This window comes from Aphis gossypii, chromosome 1, assembly GCF_020184175.1.
Source record: "Aphis gossypii isolate Hap1 chromosome 1, ASM2018417v2, whole genome shotgun sequence".
Taxonomy (NCBI): Eukaryota; Metazoa; Arthropoda; class Insecta; order Hemiptera; family Aphididae; genus Aphis; species Aphis gossypii.
The window spans coordinates 36,971,687-36,993,516 of record NC_065530.1 but is presented as its reverse complement, the minus strand read 5'-3'; the positions used below and the strand labels follow the sequence as shown (position 1 = coordinate 36,993,516).

The window sequence follows — 21,830 nt, the reverse complement described above, 5'->3', positions numbered from 1 at the left end:
TGTTTTAATGATGTCGACAAAAAAATTCTTATCAATTTGAAAAATTAATGTTAAAATTTATAAATAAATAACATTTTAATTATTACTGATCTATATATTGTAATATTAATAATGAATTTATTTGTCACATTTTGGGGGTGGGGAGGATCAAAGAGTTTTTGGGGAGCTATGACCTCATGCCCATATGTACTCACGGAAAGGAGAGCTTCCTGTTAAAAGTGGAACAATAGCCAAGACAAAAGACAACATTATAGTGATTGATTAGGTATTTAATTCACAAAAAAAAATCAAAATATATTCAGTATAAAATATAGTAGCGATCAACGACTAGTGGTCAGTGACCACCTCTCTTGTTATATGTGTTACTCGTTCACTTCACCGTTCACCATTCGGTGAAAATAGTAATGTGTGTTCTATAAATTGTAATTTGTAATTATTGTTTTTTTTATTCGATTTTTTTTCGACATTAACAGTTATGGAACAAGATACCGTGTTAACCAATAGACAATGGTAAAAAAAAGTGATAGCTCATGGAAGAAAAAAGTTTGTATTTTTTTCCCCTTGCAAAGTCTTGTATTTAAAATATACTCTGCAAGGTAAAAGCAACTTGTCATTTCCCCAAAGTTGCGACACGACGGTCAAATCTTCATCGTTCTTTTCCTGTGCGGCGTCAATGGACCCGGCCTGATGATGGCCGCGAATTCAAACTACGATAAAATACGTCCGTCCGCCGTGATAACCGCAGTAGACGATCGTATGATAACCGGATCGCGAGAGACGACGTCCCTTTGAATTCTGTGCATCACACTTTCACACGTAAGTACTTACAATTTTTCAATCAACTTGTTCCAAATTGACGTATAATACGGTTTGGCGACTGTATTTCAATCAGTCGCCTCCACTTTATCGTTGCCTTGTGTAGACATAGTACCCAACAGTGTACGCCCTATTTTTCCTTATATGTAATCCCACAGCAGCAGCTGTGTGTGTGTGCGCCAGTGAAAAAATGTATGTGCCACACATCAGCTGGTAACATCTGTCGATAAATCATATTTCCTTCGAGTCTTGTTCAAAACATCATCCTGGTTCAATACATGTTGGGTAATTTCTACACTTACCCTAAAAAAAATTTATTAGGTTTGTGCTGATGGAATTATTTAAATTTCGTGTTGTATTTAGTAGTGTGATGGCACAAGAAACTCGCACTGATGATGGCATGTACATAAAACAAGAAAACTCTAGTGTGATACATAATGTGTGTTTTGTTTGTGGAAACTCTGGACATCCCGAGCAGTATTGGTTACGTGTACGACCACCATCAGCCGGACCATCTGATGGCACACCACATTTTCCATTTTTGGAAATGCATGAACCTCCACAAGGTTATAGACAACCATTAAATGCCAAACAGGATAGTGCGGTATGTAATTTTATAGATTTTTATTTAATATGATATTCTTTATAAAAAATGTATTATTCATGATAAGTCAAAGAATAATATTATCATTTAGAATATCTTGACTCCTAGTGAAAAGTATCAACATTACTCAATATTTTTAATGAAATACTTTTAATTTAAAATATTCTACCTACTTTTGTATACATCAATTATTTTCCTTATCTTATCGACAATCTAAGTGTTTAAACTACAAGTATTACTATCTGGTATTCTGGTCCATTGGTACTTGATAAAATTTAAAATTGTATTTTATGTCATTGGTGACATTACTTAGGTGTTATTTATTGCCTATTAATTTTTAGTGACATCTATAATAATACAGCAGTTATCAGTTCATTCAACTTCATATTTGTTATGCTTAGTTGTCATATTTAAATTTATAATTCAAAATATTCAATTTTTAATTTAAATAATATACGTTATAATATATACATTTTTTGATAAGGTTTCTTCAATAGCGAGTTCAATAGTATTAATAAAAAGTACTATATAAATGAAAATTTAAAAAAAAATTCTAGTCCTAATTTATGTTATGTACCTATTTCTTGTTTTAATAATATATGTATTAGCTAAATTTTAATTTTTACAAGTACTTAAAACATTAATATTTATTTAATTCTAATAAATGTCTGTAATACTCTATTATACTATACATCTGCTTTCTATGCATTACAACTGATTATTTCAGCAGAGCTGAAACTAATTTCCCATACTTGGTTCAAAATTACAAAAAATTCAATGAGTTTCATAATTAAATCAAGATAAAAAAATTTGAATTAATAGGAGTATGTTTTAAAAGAGAAAAATTAAAATATTATCATAACAGTAGATACTGGAGATATTTGTCATGAAACTAATGAGACATTTATTTTATAAGTGTTGACGAATGGTAATTGAGTAAAATAGTTGTTAAAATAAAAGAATTGTGACGAGTTAAGACAGCTAGGTGTCATACAATTGACACCTATGTGTGATTTATGTGAGATGTTGATATAGTGTACCAATCAAACTTTAAGAAAAATCTAATGAATTTCTAAATACTTATATACCTAAATATTTATTAAAATTTAGGTGTATATTTATAAAAATATTAAATGTTAATGAATAGTTATTAAAATGTCAATTGTTGTTTATCTATTGTAATAAATAAATTATTAAATTATTTATCTTTACGATTGCAATAATATTTTTAATTTTTATCTGTGATAACTTAATGTTATTTTTTGTTATGGAAGAATTTAAGAGGTTGATAAACCATTTGTACTTAATGGATGCATTTTTATTTTATAAGAATTAAATACTTTTGAAATTTGAGAAATAAAATTAAAATATAAATTTAATCAATCATCAATGTTCTTTATTTTCTCACGAATAATTCCATTATAGCACTATCAATGAAGTCTATAAATTATTTTATTTTTTTTATGTTAATCTATTTTTTATATTATACTTATTGTATACCTATTAAATAACAATACAAATTGTATAATATATAGTATGTTTTAATTGATGTTTATTGTGTTTAGATAACAAGTTGTTACCTATGTTATTCACTATTAATCGGTCAATGGGATCGATATGAAAGAGAAAATGTTCCAGCTAGGCAACGTGTCTACTGGTTAAAACGCTGTGATAATGGTCCATTTACTGGTGCTGATCTTTCTACACAAGGAGAATATGCATGCCAACTATTGGGTCTCAGTGTTGACTACACTAATAGGTTATTAAAATGCTTCAATTAATCATATACATTTTTTTAACAAATTTATGTATGTCTTATTCTAGTCATAAAGATACAATCATGTCATCTGCAATGTCTCAAATTACTGGAGAAGATAGTCGGGGAGCTAGAATACCACTTACATCAATTTCTACATCATCTGATCACATAGCACAATTGAATGGTTCAAATCCAATTAATACAAGTACACCTCATTCTAATCCAGGTAAATAAGTTTTTAATAATTTCTAAATATTAACTTTTATTAATTTTTGTTATCAACTATTTTTTATTATAGGAAGTTACAGTAGTAGTAGTGGTACAGATATTTTAGATCTATCTATGCCTGATAAAAATTCTTCTACTGAAGTATGCTATGTATGTGGAGAAGAATTCCGACGAGGTTCCTTATCACATGTGTCAGCTAAACCACCAGCTACTGTTAATCAAACTGAGCAACCTTTTTTTCCTAGCCTTATGCTTCATCCTAGACCACCTCGTTCGAGACCAATGGATAGTACAGGGCGTGTACAAACATGTACTGCTTGTCATGCTCATCTATTAAATCAGTGGCAGGTATGGTAACTTAATAGCCAAACTATTTATTATTTTAATTAAGTTCAAACCTGGACATTTCAATTTTGTTTTTCTGTATTGATTTATTATATTATTCATGATTTTTTTTGTAGGTCTATACGTCAAAAGGCATTCCACATGGTGAAAGGAATTATATTTTGCGTAAGCGATTAATTCCATCTATAGATACATCTACATTTATTTGTTTTACCTGTTCACTTGAATACCCTTCGTCTTCTATGAGGTGAATTATTTACTATCAACAATAAGTTAATTATTTTGATTTACATTTGATATCATTTTTTTTTAATAATTAAAATTATTTATGTTCGTTTTAAGGTCATTATATTGTTATCCAAATAATGTTCGTGAACCTTATTATCCGTCATTGACGAAAATAAAAACTCCACCTGGTGCACTTCCTATATCTTCTCAAGGCACTGTTCAAGTATGTATTTAAGTCATTACTTATAATCAGAGCTCAGATTTTATAGCACTAAATATAACTAAAATGTGTACTATAATATGACCTAAAAACTCAAATATTATAAATTAATAGTTTAATACATTTATGAAAAATACTTAAATTACCACCTTCCTAACAATTTAAAAACTTTATTTATTAAATACTTATTTATAAATTTAAATTAAATTAAATCACCAAGCTCTGACACAAAATATCTAAGTCTAATATAGTGCAATATTATATCTTTTAACATTTTACATTTTAATAATGAATCATGATTGAGTAAAAAACAAAATCAAATGTTACAGATAAGTGACCTAACACTGAAATACGTATAACAGAATATTCTAGAATCTAATCTAATAATTTATTAATATAAAACAAAAGTGTGACTTCTCATTCTGCTTTTTTTATCTGTTAACTATTAATAATTAGCAAATGCTATAAAATTCAAGCTCTGTTTATTATCTGATAATGCTTTATAGACTTTATTGCTAAAATCAAAATTAATTTTTTTATAGGTTTGTGCAGTTTGTTTTAAATCTGTACCTCAAAAACATCAAGTTAATATGTTAGTGGATTTGCCTGTTGTTCCATCACCTTCTCCATCTCTTCAATCAATTAAATCACCTGATATACGTTTTCGGCCTTATGATATAACAAAACCAAATAAATCACAAACACCAACACCATCTGAAGCACATCGTAATGCAGTCAGTATAAAATATTTTTCATTATTTATCTAAGACTTTTATAAATTATACTAACACATTTATAAATTCAATTTACAGGTTAGTTCTGATGTATCTGGTAATGGTGGGCCAGTTCGTATTATGAGTGGTAATAATTTTCGATGTTATGTGTGCTATGAAATGCAACATCGTTCACAATTAGAATGGATATGTACAAATGCAGAAGGTATGAATTCTCATGCTATGCATTTTCCATGTCTTACACAATTATCTAGGTAAGTTTATTATTATTTCCCAAAACTTATTTATTATCATTAACTTCAACTAGGATTATATTTATTGAATTATAAACAACTAGGAAGGAAATATATTAATATTAAATTTTTAATGTAAATATTTTTTTTGATATCTTAAAATTTAACAACAATTGTATTTATTCCTCTTATATTTTATAAAATGTAAACAATTTTTTTGTAAAAATAATTACAAAGGCATTTCTCATGCTAATTATAATATAAAATAATAACATTTTAAAGAAAATTATTCCTTACTTGTTGTTTGTCTTCGCTTTACAAATGTACAATTCAGAAAATGTAAGTTCCATCGAATCGATTTTGCATAGTTAACTTTTATAGTCATCTCTTATGAGCTTTCCTCAACTATTATATTTTATTTAAATATTTTTACTTTACTTAAATGTTAAAATATTTTCAAAACTAACATACAAACTCTGATAATGTTTTTACCTGAAAGTTTCATAATAGGTCAGTTTGCTCTAATATTAATGCTAATAAATATGTTAAATTGTACATTTGTAAGACGTACATCTAATTATACAACTTTATTTATTTCATAGTAAAAAGCAATTGTATGTTAATAGTAATAATAATAAAAGTAATAAAAAATACTGATAATATCAAAATATGTATTTAAAATATTGACTGTTATATTATAAAATAAATCATTTTTTTGTATCTTATACTCTAAATTGTAATTTAGGTCATCAGAAAATTATTGTGTTGAATCCCAAGGTAGAGTATTAGTCTGTTCTAAGTGTGTTCCACAGTTAACTGCCCAATGGAATTCTATGGAAGCCAACAGGGTCCCTTTAGAACATAGGAGGTATGATAGAAAAAACAAAAGTATAATTTTGTGACATTTATATTCAATTTATATTTAAAACTTTTTAGGTATAACGTTCCTAGTTTGAATGTTAATGGTTATAATACTCAACAAATATCTAGTCGAAATGATATTTCGTCTATTTATTGTTTCTTATGCAACCACCACTCAGACTTAACTTATGCCAGAGTATTATACAGCCGTCCACAAGTAATTTTTCTCATCAACATTTTATAATAATTTCCATTATTAATTATTTGTGTAACATGGTTTTAGGGTCGAAATGCACCATATTTCCCATATCTTTTAAAACATGAAACTACACAAGGTGCAGAACAATTGCGTGAAGACGGATCTGCATTAGTGTGTACGTTTTGTTACCATGCTTATGTTGCCCAATGGCGAGACTATGAATCAAGTTCCATACCTATTCCACAGCATGAAAGAAATTATAACCATAAAGAATATGTTTGTTATGTTTGTACTCAAAGAGCTGGACGTCGACAAATTCGATCACTTGCAGTTAATGTAATATACTAATCATTTTTCTATTATAATTATTATTTTGTTTAATTAGACATCAATTAACTAACTTTTTTAACTTTAGGATTATCCTTTTCTACGCTATCATCGTCAAATTGATCAAGCATTGTTATTAGAAAATGGAGAGTTTGCAGTTGTTTGTGTTGAATGTTATGAAACGATACATATACAAGCTATTGAATATGAACGATTTGGTATGCCATTAGATAAACAAAGCCTTCAAAATACTAATACAGTTAAAATGATAAAACAAGAAGATAATTATAGCCAACGAGTACCACAAAATATGACAGTTGAAAAAGCACAGGTACAAACCCTTTTATTAACTAACTGTATATAAATTTTAAAAAATAAAAATATATCCAAATATTTAAATATTATATTCCAAATTAAATTAAATTTCTTTTTATAAATAAAGTTTTGTCAATATAATAAATTTCCATTTGGATTTCAAAATAGTTGCGTGTATCCTTGGTATACTGAAATCCTGAATATGTAAAAAAAAAAAATTCTTTGCATAGTCTGATTTAGTATAAATTTTTTTTTGAATATTATATTTATTGACAATCTTTAATATATGTAATTATCATGTTAAAGTCACTTGTTCAAAATGCAAAGTTGATTATAAATACTATTTTAATACTTCACTGTTTACTTTAGGTTAATCAAACAAATAAAGTTCAACGAAAAAATGTTAAACAACAACAACAAACTACTGTTGAGAGTACAAAACGGTCTATGTTAAATTCTAACCAATACAACTCCAAAACAGATGCAGGTATGTTAATAGTAATTTGTTTCTATATTTTATTTAATACTAGCTGTATAATCAAACTTCACCTTGAAAAAAATTAATAAATATGGTATTATATTGGTATATCTCAGTTTATGGCTAAATCAAACCCTGTATACTTTATTTTATGAACTAATTTTATCAAAATGGATAATCTACTTATGTCAGATTAGTTATAGTACTGTATATTTGTGAATGTGGATCAAGCTATACTCTTTAACTTTTTTGATATCTCAAACTTCTTAGAACATTTTCTGAAATTCTCGTGAAAATTAGTCGAATAGTTTTTGAATCTATAAACTACAAATTATACAGACCAAACCCTAATCATTCGAACCCTATAATTACCTTTACTTTTATATAAACAAAAAAAATATTTAATTTTTATGAGTTAAAACTAAATTCATGTATGAACCAAACCCACCTTAAAGTAACCTATAGAGGTTAAAAAATGAAACTATAACACTCCCAAATCTCAAAGAATATATATGTAAAAACTGTTGCCAATTAGTTCAGTAGTTTTTAAGTTTAAACCTCATCTAAATTTTTAAATTTTTATATAAAATTTAAATGAGAAGTACTTTTATATGTTATATAGTTTAAAAATTAAATATTTAATTTGGTTGTTGCATCTAGACTAACATTTAAGGTTAAATTAATTTACGTTTTTAAAATTAAAATTTTTACCATACAGTTTGTTAAATATTTTTTTTTAATAAGAGTAAGTACTCTATGATGTTTTATAAAAAAAAAAATGTTATCATTATGATAAAATATTTTATAGAATACTCATATTATTTTTTATGTTCCTAATTGTGTTATGGATATGATAAAAAATAATGAGTTTAGGTATATAGGTAGCTATATTTTAATTTATTTATATTAAAAAAAAAATAGATTAAAGATTTGTTTATTAATAAGAAGGTTCAAAAGAGTTAAAGTAGTAAAATTATTTTAAGTATTCATATGATAATGCAATTAAAATTAACGAAAGCTATTCTAAAATTAAAGGGCAAAACTCCATTTGTATATATAACTATACAGTCATCTATTTAATGCAAAAATCATATTATTTCAAAAAACATCAATGATTTTAATAATATTTGTTTTACATAGTTTTAAGTTTTCACATAGCATGTTTGGAAAAAATATAAATGCTAAATTGCTAACATTAATAAAATCTATTAACTTTTTTGAAAAAATTGTTGCTGCATAATATTAAGATGTTAAAAAACTAGATTTTTATTTCCGTATTCCATAGCAAAATATTTTTTGGAATACTTAAGTATCCAATCGGATAATCCAATTGTATGTCTAAAAATCAAACTTTAGACAAATGGTTTATAAGTTATATTTATTTGTAAGTTGTTGAAGAGTGAAGTAAGAAATGAGGTATCCTATAAAATGTTGATACCTACTATCTATTCTACTTTATTCATCTAAACTTAATAAACTTATAACTAATAATACTTATCTAAGACTTAAAGTAAAAAAGTAAATTAAAATACTCTGAATAATATTCTGCATCAGTATATAAATTTAATGATGTATGTTGTCATTTAATAGAGTAAAATTGTTAAAAAAAAATATAATCTTTTTAAAATAATTGTTTTAAATAATAATAATTTCAAAAGTATTTATATTTTTAAAATGGTCTTATGTTATCATCCGGTAGAAATTTTATATTATATCAATATTTGTTATAATTTCCTACATTTATCAAATATGCTTGTTTTGTTAGATATAATGAATGTGCAGTTTAATTTTTATTAATTTCTGATACTATTGAATTATATTTTATAAATCATTTTTATTTTGTATTTGTTTATTTAAACATGGATCATAGTTTTCTAACTTAAAATTGAAGTAATTGTTTGTAAGTCATTTGGATTTGGTATAAAATTGTTAACTGTGCAATAATTCTATCTTTTTATAGTACTAACAAACTGGTTTGTTGATTGTATAATAACTACTAACCAGTTGACCACTGTCCAGTGTCCAGTTATATGGCCTTTAACCTTTAAAAATGAACTTATTGTATTATTTGTTTTCTAGAATATCCAGTTTTAAAAAGGCCCCCTTTTATGTTGGACACCCATGGTTTTCAGTATCTAAAATATATTTTCAGGGGTTGAAATATTACTGGTAATTTTTGAAGTTTGAACTATTATTTTTAAGAAAGTGAAATATTTAAAAAATTTAAACATACTAGTTATTATAATGTGTTTATGCTATATATTTGATTAGTAGAATTAGTGATTCTAAGAAACTATTTTTATACATTTATAGAAGTATATACTATGTTAGTAGGCATATAATAATTAAATATTAATGCTAATAATAATTTAAATAACTCATAATTATAAAGAATTATAAAAATACTTAATTTTTAATATTGTGTTTGTTTCAACCTATGGTAAAAGAGCTATTATTAAATTTGTTGAAATATAACATTTTTTTTTTTTTTTAATTGTCATAGTAACAAAGCTCCACAGTGGAGCCTTCACTCAGAATTGTTTATTCATAATGAACATTTTTATTTTTGTATTTACTTTAAAACAATGACACTTCTAAATTGCTCGACTTGTATTTTTAATTAAAAACACACATCTTAGAACCAATAATTGTTGATCAATAATTTGTCTAGTGAATAACTAATCTGTTAAAAATACTAAATAATATATAATAATTACCAAATACATACAATAGTGTGAAAAGTAACCATGTATTAAAATTGTAATTTGTATGAAGATTGCAACAAATGTTAAATAATATGTTATATATTATCCATGATGCAGCATACTAAACTTATAAAATATCCTAATTAACCTCCCCTGTATAGCGTATATATAATATGACGATAAAAATTCCTAGTCTCAAAAATATAATCATGGCTACTCTACCAAGTATATTCGTTATTTTGATTGTACTTTAATAATTTTTGTAATTATTAAATTTAAATTTTACTTCATTAATATCCAAATACAAATCTTAATAAAATATAATAAATATAATATTTCCTAATAGCAAAATTTGTACAGACATAACACTTCTTTTAAAAGAATTCTTATGATTTAGCTTTTGTATTCCGTCCCCCTTTTCAGTTTGTTTAGAGATCTGCGGTGTTTAAGGGTGCTTATTGGATATTCATCCCCTATTGCTAACCAGTGTTGGTTTTTTTTTTTGTTCTCGTACGTTCGCTCCACTGTATTATTTTCATCGTTGTGTGCGTCCCGTATGCGTCGCCAGTTCACCACTCGCCAGTTAACGTAGTATCCGCAGCTCAACAGCACGTGAATGGTGTTTTACTTTTACTATCCCATACTATAATAGTGAACTATAAAAAATATCACATCTATATTATAGCGACTAAACGTTGTTCTTTACTATTTAACTTCTGAAACGTTAATTGTGTTCATAAATAATAATCATTACATTGAGCAGTTTTTATTTACTATTTTATATAATGCGTTTTAATGACGATATAAGTGGTGTCCCTTCAGATCATTTCACTCACGATATAAACAATATTCCTATGTCTGGATACGGAGCGTCTAGTTCTATGACTCAATCTCCAAGTATTGTAAATAATATGATGTATTACCAAGGTATTTATCATTTAATTTAGTGACAAAACTTCTATTAATTTTATTGCAAACTGTAAAACCCTAAAATCATGACTTGTTCCTCATTTACAAAAAATGTATACCTAATAAAATTATTATTTTACTATTTTGATTTATTATACTAAGATTAATTTGAGTGACTTATTTGTACATTATTGTATTTACGTTTTTTGAGTATAATATAAACTACTGATGTATAAATGTATAATAAAATATTATAATGTATAATGTACATAATATCTCTTGTTTTAAAAGATCGATCGATAATTTCTGTTGTTTTTTCGTAATTCAAAAAATAATAGTCTAAGAAATTTAACATTTTCACAAATAATATAAATATTTTCAAAATGCATTCAAACTTTTTTTTCTTTTTGGAAAAATAGAATTTTAAAAATTCGACATGCCTTTATAGCAGGGGTGGCTAAACTTTTTTTGTTCACGATCTACTAAAAATATACTTCACCTTTGAGGATCGACTTCGATACAACATTTTTTTTATTGTTGAACAATATAAATTATTAAGAAACATATAGGGCGCGTGACCGTAAAAATAAATTCTAACATGATCGATTTTGAAATTTTCCGCAATCGGCTGTTTGGCCGCCTCTGCTATATAGTACATATGTATCTTAAATATTTATTACTAGACTTGAAAATTGTATAAATACATAAATAGTATTATATTTGTTTTAGTTTTTTTTAAAAAAAATATATGATTTTACCGATATTTATCATTATAAATATGATGCTATAGCAATTTAGGCTAAAATAAGTAAAATATAAAAGAAAAGTAGGCATATAATATTAAACTATAAAAAGCCTATTGCAGGTTATTGATGATATACTTTCTGTATAAAACATTATAATTTATGATTTGTATTTAATTTGAATTACGGACTACGGCACTTGGATTAGATTTGATACTATTATATTAATAATATTAGGTATACTAAATAATTACTAATTTTACTGTAGGTACTGAATTATTGTGAATGAGTATAGTAACTTCATTATATCTATAGACTATTAGTGATAACTAAAAACTAAAAATTAATATATATAATAAAGTGTTTTAAAGTTCTTTAATATCTATACGTACATTATTATGAACTACGTAATATGTATAACATCTATTAATTATTTCATAGTTTATTTTGATTTATTAATAAAACATGTTAAAATTAGTTAAATATAAATAGGTATGTGAATATTATGTTGTTTTGAATTTCTGATGTGGTGTGTTTTGTCAGGAAGTCGGCGGTCTCGTTTACACTTGTAATAAAGGGGGAGGTAAAGCCCAGATGTTACTTTGTCAAACATAAACAACCATATCGCCCTTTAAGTGATAATCGTCCCATTCGTCCCTTCTATTTATAAAGAGGGTTTCAGAATTTTGTGTGATATGACTCATCAATCATCATTTTCATGTATACCATCATAACATTTTTTTGTGTAGTGTTTTATATAAAAAAAATATTATTTATTAGTACTAAGAAACTTTGACATATAAGTAGATGTCTGTCTATTGACAGAGCGATCAGAGAATTTAAATAACTGAACATTAGTTAATATTTAAAATGTTTTATGTTAGAAGAGAACTGATTTCATGTAAGCCCCAAAAATTACTTTTGGCCAGATTCACAATTATATAGTTCTAAACAAGCCTTCAACCCCCTTTATATTTTATTTTGTGTATTTGACTTTTGTACAATATGTTTAATGTTTATACGGATAAAAACTATACATATATAATGATTTGTAAACAAAATTTACGTTTTTTATTACATAATAGTCGTGAAAATGGGTGCAAACATTTTAATTAAAATTATAGATTTGCAGAGATTCGCGAAGTGTAATAAATTATTATTTTTATCTAAGAATTCAATTCTTAAAGGTTGGCTTACCGTAGATAATATATTATCTTATATCTACATGGCTTATACTTGAAGTTAATCTTTAAAATACAAAAATGTATTATTTGTTTATTTCTGGTTTCCATTGATTACTTACACGATTAAAAAAAAAATTATTTTATTTGATTATTACGGAAAAAATGTAATTTAGATAGTTTATTATACTTTTCTAAACATAATTCATAACGAAGAATCGAAGACGCGCAAACGTCGTCAAAGTGCGTGTTAAATTGATAATAATCCACTACGATAGTACGATCCATTCCATTGTAGTGCCGTACAACAATTCTATAAGTCGCTAATACAATATTAACTAAAAATATTAAATTAAATTTTAATTAACTAACATGTAAAATAAAACTTAAGATTTTATAACTATTTAAATATTCAAAATTATTTATTTCAATCGATAATTACTGCAATATCCACCACACAGCTCATCCATATGTTTGCCTTAGCATACATACGTTTTATATAAATTTAATATATTACTTATACAAAATAGAATCAATTTTACTCTTCATTATAATTATTAAAAAATAGATTTGAATGGATTTTTCATTATTGAATATCCTAGGTATAATGGTATATTATAGAGGTCAAAAGCAAACATTTTCCAATAATTTTCAAAAAAAATCGAGAAAAACAAAAAACAGTGACGGAAAAACGGGAAATTTTTTGCAAAACCAGTTTTCGACCAAATCGATTCTTGTATAATATGGTTGTAACTTGTAACTCAAAAACTAATAACTGTAAATACTTGAAATTATCACCAAGTGATTATATTAGTGTTATCACTTATCTATATACAGTTAAATTTTCAAAATTTTTGGTTTTTTTTTAGTTATTTGTAAACTACTGAAATGTTCGAGTTTTCTTTGCATTTTTTTTTTTTTTTTTTGAAGTGTTTGGCCACCCAATTAATATTAAAATGTAATACAAGGTTCCTTATGAGTTGCTCATATTGTAGTTAAAAACGATATCGATTTATCCTCAAACAATTTTAAATATTTGTTATTATTCAAAAAGTAAAAGTCGTAAATACTTGAAAATTTCACTAGTTATTTAGATTGGAATTTTCTTTAGGTACATAATTTAATTTTCAAAATATTTCGCTTATTTTAATGCTAAGAGTTAAAAATTTAATATTAAGATTTTCCACAAGTTTGGCTTACAATAATATTATAAAAGAACCTTAATTTTGGTGTATTCAGGCCATTAAAATATAAACTACCTTTTATACCAACTATTTTTTTCCTTTTGTTTTTTCTTATTAAATTAAATTAAAATATTATAACTCGCTAGAAAATATATTTACTCTAGATAAAGTGTGCTCATTATTCAAAAATTTAAATTATAAGAGTAAATGATATATATTTTACTTTTTTCGAATTTTGTTTTCTTGACAAATTATTTTTAAATTTTTATGAAATTGTAAAAACTTATGACGTATAAAATGAATATCTAATAATACCTATACAGCTTAGTATTATATGTATAAATTGTTATTTGTTCTTAATAATATATACTAAAGAATTCATTCTAATGTAAATTTTAAAAATTTCTTAATTTTTTTTAGGTTTAGTTAAACCTCAACCAACAAGTTCAGGTTCAAAACGTACTTTAATGCCAAATCTTATGGGCCAAGCTCCACCGCCTCCTTCCCCTGGTGGTAGATCATTTGCTGCTGCTTTAAGAAATTTAGCTAAACAGGCTGGACCCCCTTCTACTCATTCCAATGGTAAGATATTAAATGCTAAATTACTTATATTTTTATACAAATATAGTAAATTAATATTACAGGAATATGATTTATTTTAATTTTTTTTTTTAAACAGATAAAGAAGGAATTGAGTCCCAAGAAAAACACCAACAGGAATCTTTAAAGGGACGAATCACACTTCCAAGCTGTAATAAATCACTACCAGATAATGTAAGCATTATAAACAATAATATTGGGTTATAAGGGTATTATCGTTTAGTGTTAAAATCAACTTTATATTGACCGCCAGTATGTTAATATATATTTTCATTTTAAATCATATATTTTATCACAAGGAATCAAAATCAATCGGTCTGAATACAGAGCCTCGTAGTGGATTTCAACCTTATAAGCCTGATGAACAAAGAACTATGGTGCCTACATCAGCATCTGCTCCTCATTTTGCCGTTGATCCCGCCTCATACTCACCTTATCATCCTGCAAATCTTTATTCTCCACATTTTCAACATGCCTTTCGGTAAGTTATTATTTGTACCATTAAAATTATACTTATTTACTTAATTTGTATATGTTATTTTAGGATTGAAGAACAAATGTATCTTGAACGATGTGGAGTACCTTTGTTTCCTACTTCTCCGTATCATCCTCATAATAGTCCTCATCCTTCAGCTCTATATGGACTACATCATTTACAGTCACCATTAATTATGTCTCCAAATATAGTAGATAGAATGAAAATGGAAGAAGACAGGCTACAAAGAGATAGAGATATGCAAGAGAGAGAAAAAAGAGATAAGGCGAAACAACAACAAAGAGTTAAAAATGTTCATACCATGGCAGCTGACCTTTCAGGTAAAAATTAATTTGTTTAAATTTTATACTATGTATTTCTACTAAAACAATTACTGTTATATAGGAAGGCGTCATTAATGTCCATAATTAGTCATACAACTAAAAACCTCAATTTGTATGTCTTTCGTGAACATCATAATGCCAAATTCATCAAAAATAACAAAAGTTACAGTTACCAAAATCAAACCACCTATGTAATCAAGTGATACCCAGTCATGTAACAACAAATCAACAAGCTTCGAAAATTGTTAAATTACATTTCTTCTTATATTCCTGAAGTCAAAACTTCCAATTCTTCAAATACTATGTTACAATAATTACAACATATTTCGAATTCAACAAGTCCTGAATTAAAACGTATCTAATAATAATCTACAATCAACAAGAATGGGATCTTAACAAAATATAATACTTCTTTTTCCTCAACATGCCAGAAACATCACCTGTAGATCAACAGTCACAAGGTATTCATAATTTAATTATGGAGTAAATGTAGCGGTTTTAATTCCTATTTCCAGTTCCTAATTTCTACTGTTCCGATTCATTAAATAAGTGTAATTCTGTTATTAATTTTTTAATTTATTGAAAGAAAAACTTATCAGAAATACTGATTTTCCATTTTTAATGAATAATGGTACTAATATATTAGTATTTTAAAATAAATTAAATGCATATAAACAATGAGATATGGATATAATATACAGTAATTGTTAAAAGGTCATATAACCAAATGTTATGCTCTAAAAATGTAAAAAAAACACTTAGATACTTTAAAATTAAATAAATACATATTTTCATTTCTTAATATTGATCTATAATTTTTTTTTTTTAGAAATTTCTCTACACTTGGAATACATTTTAAGCTTGAGAACAATGCTAAAATGTGTACAAGTCAGGTAGTCTAAAAAATCTATGCTCTACTAATTACCTATTTTTTCCTAATTACTTATCAATTTGCTACTTTTAATCGAATATAATATACTTAGGTTATAAATTAATAAATTCTTAATATTTTTAATCTTGATATTTCAGATTGCTAGTTGAACTAGTATACGGTATTTGGAATTAACAGAAAAAATCAAGAAAAAAACATTTAGTGTTAATCATTAAAATATCAACTAAAAATATTGAATATGAAGAAAATGGCTTACCAACAGGAACAAATTTTTATTTCAATAACTTCAACTTTTTAAAAAGTATTTTATCAACATAAAACATGCTGTTCCAATAATCTTTTCAACCATGCCACTAATTCCACCGTATATTCTCAATTGCTCAATAAGAACTCTTTGTTTTTTCTATGTATTTGGCATTTGAGCAAATTGAATGACATAATCACATCACCCTAATGATTACATTTTGTTTTACCATTTTTTTTTTTTATTATTATTATTTAGGAAATATATATATACATATATATATTATTTTTTTGATACTAATTATAGTAGGTATCTACAAATTTACTACTTATTTATTAATTTAAGTAATATTATTTATATCTGTACCAAGTATATACTATTAATATATATCTTAGATGTATGTATATGTATGTATATGCATAGTTATATATTATTGTGTTATGATTTTACTAGGTACAATAATATTACATAACATCCAAGTTACAAAGTACCTTGTAACAATAATAATATTTTTTTCTGTACATGCATTATATGATCACCAAGTGAGATCTACAATATTGTTATGTGATAATACTAACTTAAGATATTATTTTCTTGTATAATTGATTGTTAGCTATTCAAGAGTCATTGCTCAATGATAACGAGCTGATAATTAATGGCTGACATCTCATAGTCCCTTTCCCTCACCCATTTTTATTTTATTTTTTTATTGTATAATTATTATTATATGTATTTTTTTTTTATTATTATTATTATACATAATTTGTAATATCTGACAATATTGGGATTAACCAATTATGTCCTGTGATTTTTAAGCCTGGTATACTAATCCCTTAATTTTTCCCAAATAATAATAAATAGTTCAATACTTTTAATTTAAATTATGTTCTTCTAATAAATAGTTCCTACCTACCCAAATTTAAGCTATGTTTTTTATAATAATGCTTAAAGTGTCCTGTTTCAGTATTATATTATTTTTTCTACTATAACTTAATCATGAACAAATTTTATTTTCTAAATGAATTTTGTTACCTTATAATTATGTAAAATCATGATGTTCATTGATTTTCATATTATGACTGAACGCCAAGGCACATAATAAATATATACATATTATATAATAATACCCGCACTCACTCCTACTAGAATAATATAATGATTTTAGTTAATATAACATAAATGGTTTATATATTGATCTTTTTTATTGCTTAAAAATTATTTTGTAAATAAATTATTGAATAAAAAAAAAAGATTAAATGAACATGTATTATTTTTTAATCATTCCGTCTTCATTTTTTTTGAATCAATTGTTGGAAGGAACATCAGACACCAAAATGCTGTCCAAACAGGCAACAATAACAGTACACCAACTGTAAACGCCCAATTACCATATATCATGTTGTCAACTGTTGACAATACCATCCATTGTCCTGATGCCTCTAGTACTTTGGTCAAATAATCAGTAATCGGCAGTTCAGGGTATGCAGTGTAAGTGATGTATGCGGTGATCCAAAACAATGAGCACATAGGGTGCACTAGTAACCAGAGAAATTTTACTATTAAACTGAAACAAAATTTAAATTATTATACATTATACCTAGAGATTTAATAATTTTAATTATTATGCATACTTGTTTTGACTAGATTTAGTGCAAATTGCAGGTAGAACATACACAAGAGCAGTTAAATATCCAAGCGAAAAATTATGCATCGAAACGCATAGTAGACCAATTCCTAGTTCTAGTAAACAAATAACATGTAACAATACCCAATTTGAAGATTTGAATGAATTTAAACATCTAAAAACAATAATATAAAATTATTTTTAAGCCAAAATAGGGTAAATACATGAATTTTGAACCAAACATAAAAATTTAATGAAGTAATAGGGGTACTAAATTAAAAATAATTTATAATTGTAACTTTTACTAACTTTTTCATTATTATTGGCAGAATACAAACAATAGTTAAAGATAACGAACCATAACCTAGTAATAATGCACGATGTGTAGGCATATAATTCCAAAAATGTGTAAAATATGCTGGTGCTAAATTTGGTAATAACAACAAACCCATGACATGAGAACCCAATGTAATTACACTGACCATTCCAACATTTAAGTGTTCTGGAATCTAAATAAATACAATTTTCCAACAATTAAAAATATAAATTATTTATAAAACGTTGGTGTTAATACAGTAGCTTCTGCTGACGAATCACCCGGTTTATGTTCAGTAGAATGTTGAATCCAAGTTGAAAAAGCTTTCAAAAACAAAGCACCCACAAGTAATACCAAACAAGGCATGTATAAACCTAATAAAACATTTCACTTTTTTGAAAATGTGTAATATCAATAAATTCAAGTTACTTTTATGTATTTTATTGTACTTACCAATTGAAACATATCTATCAGTAGAAGGTAGTAGATAAAAAAAAAATGACTGATGAAATCTTTCAAGTAGATTATTCAAGCTACGGAACATTCCTTCAATAACCCTTTAAATAAAGGAATAAATTTAAAAACTAATAATAATGACATTAAAAGTAGTATATTTCATACGTTTAGTATCTTATGACATACCTTCCAACTTGTAATACACTGGAATAAATGCCTCGTCCTTCTTTTTCGTGTCCTTCTAAGGTTATTGCTTCAATACCAAACCTAGAAAAAATGAATGCACGTGTGAATAAAAGTAAATAATAAAATATCTGGTAAAATTTCACCTGTGAAAAAGACCATGGTTACCATCAGGCACTCCAGTAGCTTGAGTCATTACCATTGACAACATTGTACTCAAATTTGTGTAATAAGAGTTGACTTTATTACGACCAATAGCCTATTAAAAATAATTACTTGAAAACTATTATCAAATTAAAATAAATGAATTATTTAGTGTTTAAAAACTTAATACATACTCCACCATCAACATTGTTAAATGTATGTTTAACAGATTCTTTATTGCATAATCTATGAGCCAAATTTACCAAATCTAAATTGGGCAATTGGCCATTTAATCCAGATAATTTAACATCAATGTGATCTATTTTTTCAGAATGAATTTCCAAATTAATAGCGGCTTGAATAGCACCTGCACGGCCACTTAACTTTCCAGAGTCTAACACACCTACATTGATAATTTAGATATATTAGTTTATAAACTTAACACTACTAACATAACCAAACAGATTAAGCCTTGGTTGTAGAAAACCCGGGCTTTAATTACCAGGTGAACCACAGGAAGTTCCATGATATGCCTCTAACCATGCTTGCATTCCTAGTTGTTCATGTTCAGTTACCAAAAATATAATATCTTTTGCCCAATAAATTTGATCTATTAAAAAATCATACTTTGTCAAAAACAAAATTAAAAAATATACATTAATTCAATTATGGAACTGTACATACGGCGAAAGAATTGAGCAATTTGAAACATAACAGCAAGTCCAGGTAAAGTACTAGGAAAACACTTGATGGAGCTCTATACGGCACACTTAACACTATTGATTCTATACTAGCACTTCTAGGTGCTCGAAGAATACCATATACATTACGTCCCGTATATTTCTATAAAATTATTAATAACTACAATTTAATTTGACACACATTATGATATTACATTCAACAATAATGATTTACTTGTGGTTCATAAATACATTTAATAAGTTATTACATTTTCAGCATTAAATTATTTTTTTTATTTCAGATGTACAATAATAATTATTATAGTGATAGTTACAATTATGTATAGTGATGATATGAGATATTTTACTTCATGAGTCCCGTTAAGATGTTGTCCGCCCACCACCGATCCAGCAAATTAAATGGTAGCCTATAGCAATGAGCCTCTTTCTTTCAAATGTACATTTATGAATATCTAAATTGTTCATTACCACTATTTTGTCTAACCCTACTAATAACAATTTTCTAGCACCTACTCCATATCATTATAATAGTAATCACTCACCCACCCACTAACTTAAATACCAGGACTCAAAAAACTGCCTATGTGATGCCACTAATTAAGTAATAATTTATGTTTGATTTTTTTGGACTTACTGTGTTTTTTTTTAAAGGATAATTCAACGTAAAATTATGAGAATAAGTTTCTAGTCGTAAATTTTTAAATTTTGAGATCAAGTATGAATGAGGTGTTTCAGTTTCAAAATGTTCTGCTTCCGCATTAAGTTCTCTATAATGATCTCTAAACGATGATCCAGTGTTGTCATTCAACTGGCCTTTTACCAATCCAGGAAGAAGAGCATTTTCAGAAAAATAAGTTTCTGAAAACAACAAGTATTATTATAAGTTATTTATCATTCATAAAAAATAGTTTATTAAAAATGAAACATTAAACTCACGTGAGCTTAGACTGTAGTGTGCCAGCATGCAGAACAGTGCCACAGATACAATATACATAACTATACAAAAACGATTATGATGACGAACAAATATGCTGGTCAAAGCACCGTGACCAACCGATGGATCAGTCAATAAACCCATTTTGGTGAATTAGGTAAATAGTTTCGCCTTTTTATTCTAAAACAAAATATTGTCATTCATCAGATAGATAATTTAATGTTAGTCATAAACCACAAAACTAATGATTTGAAAATATTTTTAAATTATATTATGCTCCAGAATAAAAATAGGTAGATACCTACCTAATATGTTCACTTTATCCATCATAATATAAATGTAATCATTTTGATTAGCAGAGTAATGAATAAGTTGTATGAAAAATGTATCAATACAATAATAATATATGAAATCAAAAACTAAAAACACGAAACTTTATCTACACCAATGTAGCTCAAGTACCTACGACGAAAAGTGAATTTTAGTCTTCGCTCTAAATAATATTTAGTTAGTAATCACGCTTAAGAAAAACTCAAGTTATTGAGGAATACTAAAAAGTAAAAACCAAATAAAAATCGAGGAGTGTCGGTCTTTGGTCAGTTTAATTTAATTTAGTTTGAATAAATAAACACTTCACTTCATTGTTGTCATTTGTGATAAACTATATTATGAAGATAAAACTAGATAAGATAAAGAATTGACAATATTATCAATATTTTTTTAAAAGAAAAATTCATGTTGTATTGGTCATTATTTAATCATTTACAAAGTTACAATTTTAAATCTAAAATATAGACCACAATCAATGAAGATATACTTTAATTATAAGGTATATCTTAATTCGTGAT

General features: G+C 26.1%; 2 protein-coding genes across 4 annotated transcripts; one reads left to right on the top strand and one right to left on the bottom strand.

The window, feature by feature from the left end:
- Positions 1-545: 545 nt before the first annotated feature.
- On the top strand, positions 546-17,510 carry LOC114125684 (uncharacterized). 3 transcript variants are annotated; one of them, XM_027989448.2, is made up of 20 exons: positions 546-816; positions 1,180-1,420; positions 2,986-3,179; positions 3,245-3,405; positions 3,478-3,755; positions 3,869-3,999; positions 4,095-4,203; positions 4,743-4,934; positions 5,013-5,188; positions 5,913-6,035; positions 6,104-6,245; positions 6,312-6,563; positions 6,643-6,885; positions 7,239-7,356; positions 14,490-14,651; positions 14,749-14,843; positions 14,969-15,150; positions 15,214-15,485; positions 15,550-15,949; positions 16,518-17,510. In XM_027989448.2, the coding sequence occupies exons 2-19, from the start codon at positions 1,187-1,189 to the stop codon at positions 15,561-15,563; spliced, it is 3,078 nt and encodes a 1,025-aa protein (XP_027845249.1). In that variant the 5' UTR covers positions 546-816; positions 1,180-1,186; the 3' UTR covers positions 15,564-15,949; positions 16,518-17,510. The 3 variants fall into 3 exon arrangements, with proteins under 3 accessions (XP_027845249.1, XP_027845251.1, XP_027845250.1); XM_027989450.2 differs by having other exon boundaries at positions 548-816; positions 1,183-1,420; XM_027989449.2 differs by lacking the exon at positions 546-816 and adding an exon at positions 871-1,101.
- Positions 17,511-17,804: 294 nt separating this feature from the next.
- Positions 17,805-21,629, bottom strand: LOC114125693 (glycosylphosphatidylinositol anchor attachment 1 protein). The gene is given in 14 exon segments (XM_027989459.2): positions 17,805-18,188; positions 18,256-18,423; positions 18,558-18,757; positions 18,823-18,938; positions 19,018-19,121; positions 19,207-19,287; positions 19,350-19,462; positions 19,542-19,750; positions 19,850-19,957; positions 20,032-20,091; positions 20,094-20,190; positions 20,683-20,906; positions 20,985-21,162; positions 21,288-21,629. Coding segments are annotated over 13 exon segments (1,908 nt in total). The 5' UTR covers positions 21,127-21,162; positions 21,288-21,629; the 3' UTR covers positions 17,805-17,902.
- Positions 21,630-21,830: the final 201 nt, after the last annotated feature.